Source organism: Chenopodium album, chromosome 20 (genome assembly GCF_948465745.1).
Source record: "Chenopodium album chromosome 20, dcCheAlbu1.1, whole genome shotgun sequence".
Classification (NCBI taxonomy): domain Eukaryota; kingdom Viridiplantae; phylum Streptophyta; class Magnoliopsida; order Caryophyllales; family Amaranthaceae; genus Chenopodium; species Chenopodium album.
The window spans coordinates 28,649,129-28,665,069 of record NC_137853.1 but is presented as its reverse complement, the minus strand read 5'-3'; the positions used below and the strand labels follow the sequence as shown (position 1 = coordinate 28,665,069).

The 15,941-nt window shown below is 37.5% G+C and overlaps 3 protein-coding genes across 3 annotated transcripts; all 3 read left to right on the top strand.

Annotated features, from left to right (window-relative positions):
* Window positions 1–5,084: 5,084 nt before the first annotated feature.
* LOC145596982 (F-box/kelch-repeat protein At3g23880-like) lies at window positions 5,085–6,176 on the top strand. Its single transcript, XM_081653170.1, has one exon. It carries the CDS (start codon window positions 5,085–5,087, stop codon window positions 6,174–6,176), a length of 1,092 nt encoding a protein of 363 aa, XP_081509296.1.
* A 5,258-nt stretch (window positions 6,177–11,434) lies between these two features.
* On the top strand, window positions 11,435–12,043 carry LOC145596981 (protein FAR-RED IMPAIRED RESPONSE 1-like). Its single transcript, XM_081653169.1, has one exon. The coding sequence runs from the start codon at window positions 11,435–11,437 to the stop codon at window positions 12,041–12,043; it is 609 nt and encodes a 202-aa protein (XP_081509295.1).
* A 95-nt stretch (window positions 12,044–12,138) lies between these two features.
* On the top strand, window positions 12,139–14,011 carry LOC145596980 (protein FAR-RED IMPAIRED RESPONSE 1-like). Its single transcript, XM_081653168.1, has 2 exons — window positions 12,139–12,487; window positions 13,425–14,011. Exons 1-2 carry the CDS (start codon window positions 12,139–12,141, stop codon window positions 14,009–14,011), a joined length of 936 nt encoding a protein of 311 aa, XP_081509294.1.
* The last annotated feature ends 1,930 nt before the right edge of the window (window positions 14,012–15,941 follow it).

Sequence of the window (15,941 nt, the reverse complement as noted above, 5' to 3'; positions counted from 1 at the left end):
TAATTAGTGTATCAGGTATGATTTATAAGTTATTGTTTTCACATAAGTGATTATACTTTTCAAACACATTTTACAATTGTTGAATTAACAAAATACTAACGTTAATTATGTAATAAATACCCTTTGTCCCCAAATTATTTTTTCATTTTTTATTTTGGTCACCCAAAAATGAACTTTCCATTTCTTATTTTTACCATCTATGGGTAAGTATATTTTCCGATTTTATTGGTTGCCAATAAAACACATGGATTACTTCCTCAATCCCTTTACATTTTAATCTTATTATTGGCCTTTGGAAATAATAAGAAATCCTTTTTCCTTCAACTTTATGGTCAATTTTGCTTTCCCATGTATTTATCTATCTACTTTATGATCAATTAAGCTTTTTTTGAGGGGATTATAATCAATTAAGCTTTTCCATGTATTTATACTACTTTTTCCTTTACTTTTTTAATTCCCATGTTTTATCACAAATGGGAAAATCATTTGGGGATGAAGGGAGTACTAAAAACCACTTTTTCAAAATATCCAAATCCATGAATTTTTGTTGGATCAATGGGATGTCCTTATGGTGTGGCTAGCTAGCATTAACAACCCCTTTTGATATATTATTAATTTAGTTTTCTTATATATTTTTTTTTACACTTAAATTAAAGCTAAAATTTATTTTATTTTTGCAATATTCAATCCTACATGGACACCAATTTGGAAAATAGTTTCAAGTTAGTTAGCACTATTTATTTCAAGATTTGATTTTTTTTCCCACATCAAATTAGCAAATCAATCGGGATAAAAACTTATCAGAGTCTTTTCAAAGTTGTCCCAATAAGTCATATAGTGAATCGAACCATGCTAAGTTAATGCATTGTCCATGTCAAAGCACAACCATTCATGTATTAGAGTGCGCACACAAGTTTGAGCATCAAGCCATTATTGGATCTAGCTTTCTAATACCTTAGGCCTCAACCCCATGCAAGGCTAAAGTCTCATAACCTTTTTTAGGCCAAAATCAAGCTCAAATTGTTCTATCCCTAGAGAAAAGCTAAAACTCCATTGTAATTGAAGAGCTCACCAAAATTGGGGGCTAACTAACACCCGTCCATAGAATTTGTGTTCAAGGTCAAACATCCTCCCTAGCGGAGCTAAGTACAAAGATTCAGGTTCCAATCCCCTCTTCCCTAGTAAAAGTAGCAAGCATGCTCATCCCTAGAAAAATCAAGGTAAAAATAACTGACATTAACTTCATTCTAGGTAGAATGACTTTCACCAGCAAATCAGACTGCCATTAGCCCTGGTGAAAGCAAGGTTGACCACTACTTGCAAAATCAATAATAACATAATACTAAAAAAGACACTAGGAATGACACGTGTCATTTTCTGGTGCTGTTTTTTCCTTCCAAAATTCCATCCTTTTTTCTTTTCTTTTTTTTCACCCCTTTTTTCCGGCCAATGCTATTAATTACCTACTATAAGTTATACAAAAATTATTCACCAACTCATATAATATAATTGTGATTATTTAGTTTATTCATATACTTTCCATTTCTGTAATTAATATTTCCCATTCTAGCTATTTAATCTTAGAATACTATGTAATGTACTTTTTAATAGATATAGAGTTTTCAAACTTTTGATATACAAACCTAAAGTAAAATTTATGCTAAATTTATAATAATAATAATAAAGATTTTAGTGAATACGATGCGTAAAATATATACTTTGTATTAGATTGTAGCTACTGAAGCAGAAGGTATGACAAGAATATTTTATAGTTTTTTTTTCATTTTTCTACGGGAGATAGAAAATAAATTAATAAAATGAAATTATATAAAAGAAAAAAAAATTAAAAATTTCAAATTACATTAAAAAAATACTAATAACTTAAAATGATATTCAAAAAACTACATTCCTTTGTTTTTCATCGACCATTAGTAAATGAGCCCTTTATTACTAATTGATTTATCATTGTTTTTTTTTCCTACAAGATTAATAATTAATAAGTTAATTTATAAACCGTGCATTGCACGGGCACTATTCTAGTTAACTATTATAATAAAAGCCTAAGCAACCAGTCTTAAGACACCATATAAATCACTTATATCTTAAGCGGAGAAAACTTATGGTTTCCTAATTTGCTTGTGGCATCACCCCAAGAAGGGACTTATTGCTTGAGCGGGGTGGCGTGTCCCACACTGCCGCTAGCGCCCAACCCCCTTCTCCATAAACCACCCTGAATCTTGGTTAGGGGGTTGCACCGACGCGGGGCGGGGTGGAGGCGCTAACGAGGGTGGGGTCAGGTTGGGAACAGGGAGGGTGACCGAGCTGATATTTATTTTTTAATAATTTTCATACAATTTTTTAGGAGGGTGTTAAACACCGCCAACAATTTTTATCAAAACCGCCAACATTTGAGGTGAATGGACATTAATACCCCTTACTTTACCCCCACCCATCTTCCTCTTTAATTTTTTTTCTCTCTCATCACCCATAAGGGCCACAACCACCACTTCTTAACCACCATCAACACAACAGTGGATGTACAAGAGGCGGCAGTGTGTCGGAGGTGGAAAGGCAGCGGCGACAGTCGATGGTGTATAGGCAGCGGTGGCGATGATCGGAGGTAATAAAGTAATAAACCACATCACCTCCGATCCTTTTTTTTAAAAAAAAAATCTCCAGCATCACGGTAACCAGTTTTGGACGTCGTCAACCGTGGTCAATCGGCGCTTGCAAAACCGATTTTGGGTGTCGGTTACCGTGGTCAACCGACGCTGGAAACCGATTACCATCCTAGGTGACCGATTAAGCGCGCCGGTTATTCTGGTCGCCGAAAATGTAAAAAAAACCACCTTCGCGCGCGACGAGGAAGGTGGTGGGTCGTTGTTGTTCCGATGGCGGTTGACATATTGACTTGCTGTTGGTGGTTTGGAAACACAAAAATAAAATCTGGTGCCTCTTAACCTCTTGGTTGTTGTGGACGGTGATGGTGCAGTGAGTGGTGGTGGTTGTGGGCGGTGATGGTGCAGTGGGTGGTGGTGGTGGTGGTCGTGGTTGTGGTGGTGTTAGCTGTTGCTTTATGTTGTGGTGGTTGATGACTTTATTGTTGAATTTGAGGCTTGATGGACCTAGGAGAGAAAGCAAAGTGGGGGATGAGTAAGGGTAATTTTGTCCCTTCATCATTTTTGTTGGCGGTTTGATAAAAATCGTTGCGGTATTTAGCAATAAGTAATTATCTTTTTTTTTTTGAAACAAAGAAATAAGTAATTATCTAAATAAGAATCAATTAGAGGCTGTCACATGACGCAATTAATTTAATAAGGATATTTGGTGACATTTTTTGTAAAGGAAAAATTGCTCGCAATAATCCGACCTTTTGCCCGTCCACTGAAAATAATCCCACCTTTACCCCCCGATCTTTTTTATTGATCCCAACCGGTCACTTAACTTGCTTTAGCAAGTTACTTGACACGTGTCGACACCCGAGTCCAAATAATAAAATTAAAAAAAATTTTAAAAAAAAAGTTAAAAAAATTAATTAATATTAAAACCACCCACCAGCCAAACCACCTTCTCAGCCACCGTTCTCAGTGCGGCGACCTTCCCAGCCACCATTCCCGACACGGCGACCTTCCCAGCCACCGTTCCCGACGCGCCGACATTCCCAGCCACCAATCCCAACTTTTTCGACTTCCCCTGCCCACTCTATCACCCTATTCCGGCCTCGCAACCACCCCCAATATCGGATTTTCCGACATCCCCTGCCCCCTCTGGCCGCGTCGACCTTCCCCTTTCCCAAATTTCAGCCGCGTCGAGCGTCCTTGCCCCTACCCCCCTCCCCCATCACGGTGCCTCCCTTACCCTTATCCACGAATTGCCGAACCACCAACAACCTTCCTCCACCCTTGAAAACCATTTTCTGTTGTCTCGATTCCGGCCCCTTACTTGTCCCCCGACCTGATTCCGGCCCCTTACCTGTCCCCCGACCTGATTCCGACCTGGGTTTGTGGGGTTTCGAATGGGCATGGGGTTGGTGGGTTTCGAAGGAGTTTTGGGGTTGGTTAGGCTAGGGTTCCGGTCGGCGTCGGTTGGGAGTGGCTTTTCGGTTTGGTGGGTTGCGTTCAGGTGGGCTTGGTGGTGGGTTACGGTCAGGTGGGGATGGTGGTGGCTTAGGGTAGCTGGGACGGGTATGGCTGGGGCTAGTGTGGCGGGGGTGGAGGGGTTTTTTTTCATTTTTTATTAAAATTGTTGGACAAATTATGTAGTGACACGTGTATTTCAAACCAAAAAAAAAAAAAACCTTTTCAACAGGTGACTGGTCACCTGGGACCATTGGAAGCGGATTTGGGGTAAATGTGGGATTTTTAAAAAATAATCCAAAGGTGGGATTATTTTCAGCGGGCGGGCAAAAGATCGGATTATTGCGGGCAATTTTTCCTTTTGTAAAATTATATGGCGAATTTGAAAATTTTGATAGATATACTACTCGTATGAATTAAAAAATACTTGGTACTACGTAAATGATAAAGGTACAGTATCCCTACCTTATAAAAAGTAGAAAATTACTCTTATGAATAGTGTAATGTCAACTATACCCGAAAATTACTCTTATGAATAGTGTAATGCCAATTATACCCTTTAAAATGTGCATTTACAAATATACCCTCATTAATATGTACAAATTTTTTTAATAAATAGTGTTTGGACAATTGTACGCTCTGAAATATTTAATTATGTACTTATTTGCTTTCATGCATTAATGTTAGTTGTGTTGGATATTTATACTCATAAATATAGTTGTGTACATATTTTTTAGTCATTAATTTTGCCGGTAACTAAATTTGTGATTTTAAGACAAGCCGGAAGAAAAACTAGATATGACTAGCTACGCGCGCGTTAGCTGCCCTAATTTTGTATAAAAACGAAATTTTTGAAAAGTAGAGATTCGTCTACAAACCACACCTGTTAGGCTGTTACCTCAACCCATTGATCCAAATTGCCATCTCTATCCGGCATAAACACCGTCGGAAACGACTGCTCATCATCGACGCTTACCGCCGCACCGACGCCTCAATCTTCATCAGAAGATGGAGAAAATGAACGACCTCACCAACGGTCTTCCGCCAATAATCCCAAATCTCCCAGACTTCCTCATATTAGAAGAAATTCTTCCAAGACTTCCGGTAAAATCCCTAATTCGCTTCAAATCTGTTTCAAAATCCTGGTTTTCCTCAATCTCTTCCCCTAAATTTGCAAAATCCCGCCTCAAATTCTCCTCTTCTCATTCGAAATTCCTCGTACTTACTGAAAACAATCGTGAATGGAAGAACGAATTCTTCTTATTAGATTATAATGAGAATACTTGCAATGTGAATGAATTCGTTCAATTGGTATTTGATAATGGGTGTTATGAAGATGAACCGTTTACATTTATGGAATTAGTGGGTTCTTGTCATGGTTTGGTGTGTTTTTATGTGAGGAAAGACCCTAAATTCTTGTTTGTTTGGAATCCTGCTACTCGTAGTTCTCGTAAAATCATGATTCCTGTAGGTCACGATAAGGCTATGCATTATGGGTGTGAGTTTTATTATGATCCATTACATGATGATTACATGATTTTCGGCTCGTTTTCGTCTCCTGGAGATTTCTATGTTCATTTTCATGTGTTATCTTTGAGTTCTGGGACTTGGAGAAGAATCAGTAATTTAGATAAGCATTTCCAATTGATTGTGCTTGGGAACACACTTTTAGTCAATGATACTATATACTTCTGTTCTTTTATAAACAATCATATTGTTGGGTTTAATTTGGTTAATGAGGAAATAAAGGAATTGCCATCGATGAATTGGCTAAGTCGGTATTACAGGGTGCGTTTATTGCGCTTGAGGGGTTGCTTGTCGTTGCTTTGTTACACCGCAGATGATCTTCTTGATGTTTGGATATTGAACAATCCTAGTGATTGGAAGTCTTGGCAGAAATTGTTTTCCTTCAATTGTGTAAATGTTATGTACCATGGTTTTTCTGAGACGGGTAAGTGTTTGGTACACCATGGGGGACAGCTCAAGGTTATCGATCCAAGTTATGAAACTCTACAGTTTTCTCGAGAAGGTATTCATCTTAATGATGACTGCATAATTCAATCAAAGGATTATATTGAGAGTCTGGTTTCGCCTTTCTAAGAGTCAACTCAGTCAAGCTCGATGAGGATAAAGAAAATAAGAGAGTGAGGGATCTGAGTATGCTAATGGCTGTATGCATTCACTCTGGTATTTACTCAACCTATTTAATATTAGTCTTGAGCTTTTAGCTTATACTTGATAACTTTTGTAATGCACCTTCACTGGTTGATGTTCATCTATTTATATTTTGTTCCTAGGTTTGGTAATATTTGTATTTGTAAGTCGGTATTACAGTATGCTAATGGCTGTATGCATTCACTCTGGCAAGTCTTTGGCATATGTAGAATGTTTGGAAACATTCTGTGTTTTTTTACTCCTATGAAAATTATCAAGCTAGAAGCTACTAAATTACTTTGTCTCGGAGCTAGTAAAGTTGCTTATGACTTGCTCTTTACATGATTTAGGTCAGTAATAGGCAAAAACTTGTCAGATCTTGACATGAGAAGTTATGTAGTTGACAATAGATGTTCTCATGTGATAAGCTTTTGTGAACATTCATTTGCCTCCCTAATCTCTAGTTAATATTAGAACTCTTGGGCGTCCTGTGCTGAAATTTTTAGCCGAGCTCTCTAAAATTGATTGTTTAAGTTCTCCATCAGTTCATTTATTTGCTCATTTACACTGACGGTTTTCTTTGATATCTTCTAGCTTCAATTGATGCATGAGGACAGTCAATGTGACAACGTTGTAAAAATTTATAGCATAATACTAGCATAATACTATATGATGAACAACCACCTGCAAGGATATACATTTTTAAATGGTAATAGGCACTCATATTTACCATGGTTGAACAGCTTGAATCATTGAAGCTAAGTATTCTGGTGGAATTTTTTATTAGAATCCTAAAAGAGACCGCCAGTGTTAGTTTTGTAGTTTTCCTTCAGAATATGACCTGACTGCCTGTTTTCTCATTGTTAAACAAGCTCTTTGTTTTAGATCTTTTGTGAAAAATTACATTTGCCACTCCTCCGTCGTACGTAACAAATTAATTAGGTCTGCATCATTCATCCATATAGGTAACCTTTGCTTGTATAAGGCTAACTACAAGTGAAGCACTTTGTGACTAACACATGTTTGAACTTCCAATGCCATCCCTTTTGGCAGTCTAGCAGCAATATTTTCCCACGTTTCCTGGTGAAACTTCAGTCAGATTTCTAGCCTCTACGCTAAACTTAGTGAATGATTCTAGAAGTCCTATGCATATTTAGCTGCAGATTTTTAGTCAAGTTGTCTACTTGTCTACAAACAATGTTTCAGTCATCCATCAGCTCATTAATTTGAACTTGTTTGTAGACCATTTGATACAATTTCTTCCGTTTTTATCAGAATGACTTATTTGAGAATAAGCAATTGGTCCGTTTTGCTGCTGTTAGACAATTACTTGCAAGGACCAATTATAGATGATATGAACCCCTCATAGTTGACGTTGGTGAAGCGAGGTAACTCTCAAGTGACTGTAGGCGTCGTTCGAAGTGCGCCTAAGTAAAAGCATGTGGTGAATATGCTTGGCACTCATAGGAAGTGGGAATTGACATATACGATTAGGGACACGATTAGGGACAAGGAAAGTAGGGAGCCGCCAACAAGTTTTTAAGGAAATTGTAAACCGTTCACGGATCATAAAAGGCAACCACGAAAAGGGACAACGAAAGGCAACAACTATTGACCCGTGAAGGTTACACCCCATTCATAATCCATGAGATTACTAACTCCATATAGTTCGGAACCACGAAAGGAGGATCGGGGATGATGGTACGAAGTGAGTCATGGAGTCACATTCGCCCGTATTGGCCTCTACTCGATTCTTATTATGAAAAGTATTCCTACGAACTCAAAGGCATGCAAACAAAGATTCAATTCGCTCCAAACTATTATTATGCTAAATTGGTTGAATATTAATGCACACATTATTCTAAAATATTGGTGATCACTTGATTAAACAACAAGATTAAAGGAACCTAAACCGGTTGTCCAAATTATCCTATTAGTCGTGATATTCAATTACATATTCCCTTTAACATGCAATATGGTGATCATAAATAAAGAATAAATAAACATTAATATTGGAAGCAATATAGCAATAAATCCAACAATATAAAATCGTTAGAAAAATAATAGAAATAAAAGGAACATGATTCTTTACTTTGATTTTGTTTGATTGCTACTATAAAAACAATAAACGCGTTAGTAACTTCAAGGAAAATTAATTAAACAATAATTAAAATGGAATTAAATTAAATTAAATAGAGTTGATTTGGGGCCAAACCCTCAAACAATTCTACCTTTCACACCGTGGTTTAAGGATAGAACCTCGGGTAAAGTACGGACTCCTTGGAGTGCTTAAGGAAGGTATTTTGAAAGAGAGAAAGGTAGGCTAGTGTTTAGGCTAAAGCACAGAAGAGAAATGAGAGAGTTAATTGATGCCCCGTACATCAGAAATGAGGGGGTATTTATAGAAAAAATGTGCTGAGGGAACACACGGAACCCTAAAAAGATAAAAACCCTAAAAAAGTATCCCGCGACACGGCAAACTGTACCATGACACGGGAAGTTCCACCGTCAGACGGGAATGATTCCCGTGACACGGTGCAACTTTTGTGTGACGCGGGATGTTTTTAGCAAACGGGGGAAGAAAACGCATTAGGGTTTACGCGGAAAGGACACAGAAATTCTCGTGTCACAGCAAACTTCCCGTGTTACGGGAATTCTCACCGTCAGACGGGAGAGTTTCCCGTGACGCGGTAGATTCCTGCCGTGGCGCGAGAATTTCCAGCCCACTTTTCCGTCTAAATACATTTTAACCCTAATTTCATTCAGCAATTTAAGTGTCGATTGATAATTTCGGGCCATTTTCTGATTTATTAATATTGGGCTAAAATAAGAAAATAAGTAAAAAGAAATAAATAAAAGGTTTGGGCCAAAAATAAATAAAACAATATAATAAGAAAGAGGTTTTGGGCTGAAATTAAAACTATGCTTTTACCAAACATCAAGACTAATCCATGGACTGTTCAAAAATATGAATTTAATTAAATATGATTTTTAAGCACTCTCGGGATTAAATACTGAACCCGACCAATAGTGGCGGTGAAAAGGTGCTCATCATCGGGTTTGGTTTTGGGGAGACATTTTTAGGTGTCTAAAGTGACGTACTGACTTTCACCACAAATTTTCTGAAAGTTTTACCAGAGAATACAGATTATGCCAGCATCTTGAATCTAGACTTTGCTGATATTTTTTCTGAATTTCTGGGATGGCCTTCCTGTTCTGTTTTTAACCAGCATTATGTTTAAAATTCTCTGTGAATCCATAATGTCAAACTGAACAACACTTTGTTTTTCCTCCCCTTACCCCTCAGTCACCCTGCCCCTCTCTCCCCCTCCCCCTCCCCAAGCGAACTGTATTAATGTGCTTGTGTGGTACTCCGCAAAATACTCTTAGCAAAAGCTGGTTGATGAACTCCCAAGTGTTCCTTATGTAACCTTGATTTATGCGGTATAATGCTTGCATTTGTGGAGGCCAGAAAAGGGGTCTGGTCACACTATAAGAAATAATAAGATGGACTAAGATAACAGAATTTTATGAGCAAATTGTCTATAAAAAAGTACCTCTACAAACTCTGATAATAGATTTTGGCACAAACTGTGCAGAAATGCTCATAACGGGAAATGCTTGGTCTCAACTAAGTTGAGTCCAAGTGGACTCAACTAGAAGAAAAAAAAAAGAAAGAAAATGAAAAAGGCATAATGAAACAAAATAGCTGAAAAAAGAGAAAGGGACCACTTGGTACTCTTATGTTGTCCTCCCCAAAATTTCACCAGCCACAAGCCTGAATCAATGGCGGGCAAAAAAATGCCCAAAATTTTCCCCAATTTTTTCCCTCCCAAATTTTTGTGAAATAATTAATGGGGTTCCCTCCCCTATCCCCCCACCCAAAGCAAATAGAAAAACACAAAACAATAAATTGAAGCTCCAAAGGGTTGTACTGTCCCAAAATTTCAGAGAAGAGAAGCTCTTATATTTTGTGAGTAATTAATTTCTGAAAATTGAGCCAGCTGCAACTGTGGATCTGAAATAGTAGAAGATTAGGCCTAAATTTTGAGAGAAGCTCTTATTATTGGAGTAATTAATTTGTAAAAATTGAGTGAGCTGCAACTTTGGATCTGAAATAGAAGAGGATTAGGTGCGGGTTTGTAGGGGAGTGGATTTTTGTAATTCGGGAAACAAAGACACTGAGATGATTGAGGTAAGTTATTATTTTGATTTGGTTTTTTTTTGTTTTCCAAATATTGTAATTGATTTTGATTATGGTAATTTGGTTTGCTGAACTATTAGATATAGAGAATGTTTTGATAAATTGTAATGCTGAGAATTGTGATATTTGTATGTTGTTGAGAAATGAGGAATTGAACAATATAGTGAAATTGATCAACATGCGTGAACAAGTATAATTTTCAGTAATTGATTAATTTGTATTTCATTTTTAGTTAGTTATCATGTTTTTATGCAACCATATTATCTACATGTAGGAACAATTCAGACCATACCATTATGTAGGAACAATCAAAGTGTATATGAGGTTGGTATCAATGTATATTAGGTTGGTATCAATGTATATGGTGTAATCAAAGTACACGTTAACGTTTGTATACCATCTACATGGTTAATGGTACGTACTGGTAATACCAACAACCATGCATGAAATATCAGGAGGAATTGTCTAATATTTGCTGTTTCATGAGTTGTGTTGATCTTGTTGTGGTGTTCTTTTCTTGGTTTATTATGATTGAAGAATATGTGTTCATGAATTTTGTTCTTTGGTTTGGTTAGGAGTGTAATGTTGTGCTCCAAAACCATGATACACAAGGGGGCACATACCTTAGCTGCAGCTCATATAGTAGTTCTGATAGTGATGAAAGTGATCATTTTGATTTGAATGATGATTTGAATATTGACGATTTGAATAATGATGTAGGGGGGGGGGGTTTGACTTGAATAAAGACCCCCCTGCTGAATGTACCACTACCGAGAACGAATGTAGTGTGGATTTATATAATGCAAGCTTAGAAAGTTTAGGTAGATGTGTAGTGGGAGGAGTAGTACCCCCAGAAGTAGGAATGGAGTTTAGTACTTGGGATGACTTGAATAATTATTATCGTAGTTATGGGAAGCAAGAGGGATTTGGTGTTGTGCATATAGGTGGTGGGAAGACAAGATCTTATAGCACTTATGTTTGAAAGTGTGAGTGTTACGGTATGACAGCATACAGGAAGAGGGTTAATGGGAAGAGGGTTGTGGTTTATAATGAGCCATCTATGAAGAAGAAGAGTAAAAAATGCAACTGCCTAGTTATGATGTATGGGCAAGGCAACGATGAAAGTGGGTGGCAGATCAAGAAAGTATTGAATAATCACAATCACACAGTTAGTCCCGAGCTGTCAAGACACATTGCAATGTATAGGAAGGAAAAAATCACTAAACATTTGGAGCAAAGGATTGAAACTGACCATGCATCTGGCGCCCCGGTAGGTCAAATATTTAACAACTTGGCGGGACAAAGACATGGTGTGGAGAATGTGGGATTCGCGAAAAAAGATATTCATAATTTGGTGAATAGAAAGAGGAGGTTGAAGTTAAAAAATGGTGATGCTGCGGCTATGTTGGAGTATTTTGATAAAATGACTGCAGATAATCAAAAAATTTTTCACATGCATCGCCTTGATGAAAAGGGGAGATTGAAAGACATCATGTGGGTTGATGCCCGGAGTAGGGAGGCGTTTCAGTATTTTGGAGATGTTGTCTGCTTCGATTCAACATACTTGACAAACCAGTATAAGCTCCCTTTTTCAAACTTTGTTGGGTGAATCACCATGGTCAGACAATCCTACTTGGATGTGCTTTGGTTTCCCATGAGAATGCCGAGACGTTTGAGTGGCTATTCAAGACGTGGGTTTCTTGTATGGGTGGAAAGCCCCCTGCTGCAATCATGACAGATCAGGACCCTGCAATGAGGAAGGCAATAAGATCGGTGTTCCCAATGCCGCAAACACGCCATCGGTGGTGTTTGTGGCACATCATGAAGAAGTTTGGTACCAAACTTGGTGCTATTGCTAATTACGAAGATGTTAAAGAGGAATTGCAACGTGTCATCTACAATAGCATTACTCCAGAGGAGTTTGTTGATTCTTGGTGGGAAGTTGTCAAAAAATTCAAGCTAGAAGAGTATGAGTGCTACGAGTGCTGGAAGGTGCGTTTGCCTACTGTAATAATAGCTTTGTTAGTATTCATGTTTTTGCTTAATGCTGATGGTATTTTATTTTTTGTATGATTAAGAAATTCAGATTGTTTGCATGGTATTTTATTTTCTGTATGCTTTGTTAAGAAATTCATTCAGCATTTATTATGCATGATGAAATTCAGTCATCACGCATTTTAGTGTGATGAAATTGTTTGGTTGATGAAATTGTTTTGGATGATGAAATAAAGTCTGAAAATATTTTAGTCTGAAAATTGTTTCTTCGGGTTCTTACTCCCTGATTTGTTTATAGGATTTGTGTTTTTACCGAGTTGTTAGATAGCTTGCTGGTACAAAAAAGTCACATGAAATTGATACTTTTGATAGTTTGTTTATGAGGCCGACCCGATCATAACATACTCCTATTCTACATTATAACTAAGATAATTGTTAATTACCTTATACTGTATGATAAATACCAACATAGGTTATGTTTTTTCCTCTTTCTAGTTTTTTCCTTATACTGTATTATAAATATCAACATAGATAACTAAGAATTTTTTTCCTCTTTCTAGTTTTTCCTTTCTTTCTTAGAAGATCATCATCTATAACCGTAGCATCAATCTTAGTTTTATTAGTAAAAAACGGAATTCTCTCTTCTTCATCGTCTTTTACCATCTCACGTATTAAACATCGTAATTTACCAACACATTTGTGCAATTCCATTTTCAAACATGTTACAAACTTTGAAAAGAAAGATAGATATCTCATTTTAGACTGATTTTTATCACATTAAGCTAAAAGATGGTGTTTTCTTTGTGCATATGAGAGTCTCTACCCATTGGACTAGACAGGTATCTTAGATGTGATTCATAGATACAAGTTCCCTAGTTATGTTCCGTCCCAAAACTTTGCATATCTCCAATCTCCTGTTAAATGTTGAGTTATAGGACTTCATTTGATGGTTAAAGGGTATGTTAATTGTTAAAATGCCATATTTATTTGGATAGGCCTATACGAGGAACGAGAGATGTGGATTCCCGCATATGTGAAAGGTGTGTTTTGGGCAGGAATGCAGACAACTCAGAGGGTTGAGAGCATAAATAGCTTTTTTGATGGTTATATTAAAAGGCACACCCGACTATGTGAGTTTGCTCCTAGTTATTGTAAGGCGATGGAAAGCCGAGCAAACTATGAGAAGGAAGCGGATGCAAACTGTACACGTTTTGTGAGGCCATTGATATCAGAATTTGGGCTGGAACGTAAATTTCAGAAGTTGTACACGGATGCAAAGCTTGTAGAAGTGCAAAACCAATGCAACCGAGTCGCATATGTTACTCTTGTATCAAAGAAGTCGGTGTCACATAAAGAGGAGGAGTATGTGTTCTCAGACCGTGTATGGATATATTGCAAGAAAAAAAAGAAGGAGACTCCTCTTAAAGGTCGGTTGAAGGACTACACTGTTTTGTACAACACAGAGAGACATGAAGCGTACTGTGATTGTCGCTACTTTGAATGTCATGGGATAATTTGTAGGCACATAATCAAGGTTTTAGACATGAGTGGAGTAACTAATGTCCCTCCCATGTCATACTAGACAGGTGGAGAAAGGATATTAGTCGGAAACACACTCTCGTTAAAGATATGATAACTTACCATGAGAAAAAGAGAACATCCACCCGCCCCTGCAGCATAACCAGAAGGTTCAAACCTAACAGCAAAGTCCCTAGCACATGTCATGAGCCACTCATGCGCCAAAGTGCACCAATCATAATCCCGTGCTTCCACTCCAACACAAACTGGAGGACCTAGGGAAGCTGCCAAATGTTTTCCTCCAGTAGTCGGGCATATCAGCCCCCCCATCATCGCTACCAAAAAACCAATCATGAAATCATCTTGGTCCTTCCTCGTAATAACGGGCATTGTCAGAATTTTCTCAACAGCCAGGTCCACAGACATTCCACACCTACCATTCTTATCTTTAACACCATATAATTTTTTAAGTACGTAAGCATATTTTTCTTCAAATGCCAAACCACCATCACTTACTTTCCTTGGAAGGTCCTTACTTCCGGCAGGAAGATTAAAGATGCAACGCCATTGTGTAGGGCAGAGCGGCACCTGCCTTCCGTCGCCCATTTCAAAAAGTTCAGTGTGACCATCAACCCTACTCATCAGCCAATAAGCAAACCCCCGACAAAACTTTCCATTCTTCAACTTAATGACATGGAAAAGGTCACCGAAGCCACATCTTTCGATTATCGCACACCTATTCTTATCCTCTTTCAACTTTTCCAACAATCCACCCATTGCGTCAACTCTGCACATGAAGTTTGCGGACTAGAACAAAAAAATTACAAATGCGTCATTAATAACACAAAGCCCCCTAAAAAGATCATAAGATTGTTGAAGAAAAACAAAATTAACTTTATACCTTCCCAGAACAGTAAGTTTTTTGTGTAACAACAACTATGCCTTTTTCTTTCACCATTTGACCTTGAGACTGAACACCTTGGCCTTGTGGCTGAAACACTTGTGGCCGAAAATCTTGGGACTGAAAACTTGGAAACTGGAAACCATGTTGCTGAAAAGCTTGTGCTTGTGGTTGAAATCCTTGCGGTGGAAAGCCTTGAGGTTGAAACCCTTGTTGTTGAAACCCTTGTGGTTGAAAATCATGTGGTTGCAAACCTTGTGGATAAATTCCTTCTTCCTGCAACAGTTATATGAGCTAATTCAATTACACTAGGCTCAATACTCTATTAGCAGAACTAAAAGTTCAGTAAAATGTGGATATTAATAAAGAGATTAAGCTATCACATAAAGGATGAGCAGGGGAGTCTGATCTGGTTGATAGCACTACAAAGGATGAGCAGGGGAGGGGAGTCTGATCTGGTTCAGAGATGGCTTATCTTGTAGCTTAATGTGCAAGATCAGGTGAAAGTCTCCTGATAATCTGTATATACACGCCTTTCATAATTCCTCTATGAATGATGATCATTAAATTTTACTGATACCATAATAATGGTAAAATAAGGGCATTTTAAATTCAGTGGGGTGTTTCTGTTTCTCATAACTTTTTTTTTTAGATGTGAGTTCCTCTATTTGCATTAGCAACTGTTTGTGAATTGTGACCGCCAACTTCATCTCTTTAAAAAATTCACTCTTTTCAAGCATTGTGCGCATAGAATAACTAATACATAAACGTTGTCGATCATTTTTAAGTGAGAGCCAGAATATATGTACTATAATGATAGATGGCTAGGGATAATAGCTAAGGAGAGAAAGGAAGTTATAATGGTCTTAAAAAAAAAAAAAACAGGGCCAACTGACTAGAAGAATAACAAACAAATGAGACACTGTTTTGAACTAGTTAGCAGATTCTCAATATATTGGATTTGATCTATCAGAATTGGATGTCCAAGTAGCATTTTCCGGTTTTTCTTACATAGAAAAATCTCATTAACTTAAGTCCAAGAATCTGGCAGGGTGGTGCAAGTAAAAAAAGGTTAAAGGGTTTTGGAAGGTTG

Excerpts from the sequence above, each read along its gene's own strand:
- LOC145596982 (XM_081653170.1), top strand. The coding sequence starts at position 5,085 with ATGGAGAAAATGAACGACCTCACCAACGGTCTTCCGCCAATAATCCCA.
- LOC145596981 (XM_081653169.1), top strand. The coding sequence starts at position 11,435 with ATGACAGCATACAGGAAGAGGGTTAATGGGAAGAGGGTTGTGGTTTAT.
- LOC145596980 (XM_081653168.1), top strand. The coding sequence starts at position 12,139 with ATGGGTGGAAAGCCCCCTGCTGCAATCATGACAGATCAGGACCCTGCA. Across the intron at positions 12,488-13,424 it reads GTTTTTGCTTAATGCTGATG|GCCTATACGAGGAACGAGAG; the intron begins GTATTTTATTTT and ends TTATTTGGATAG.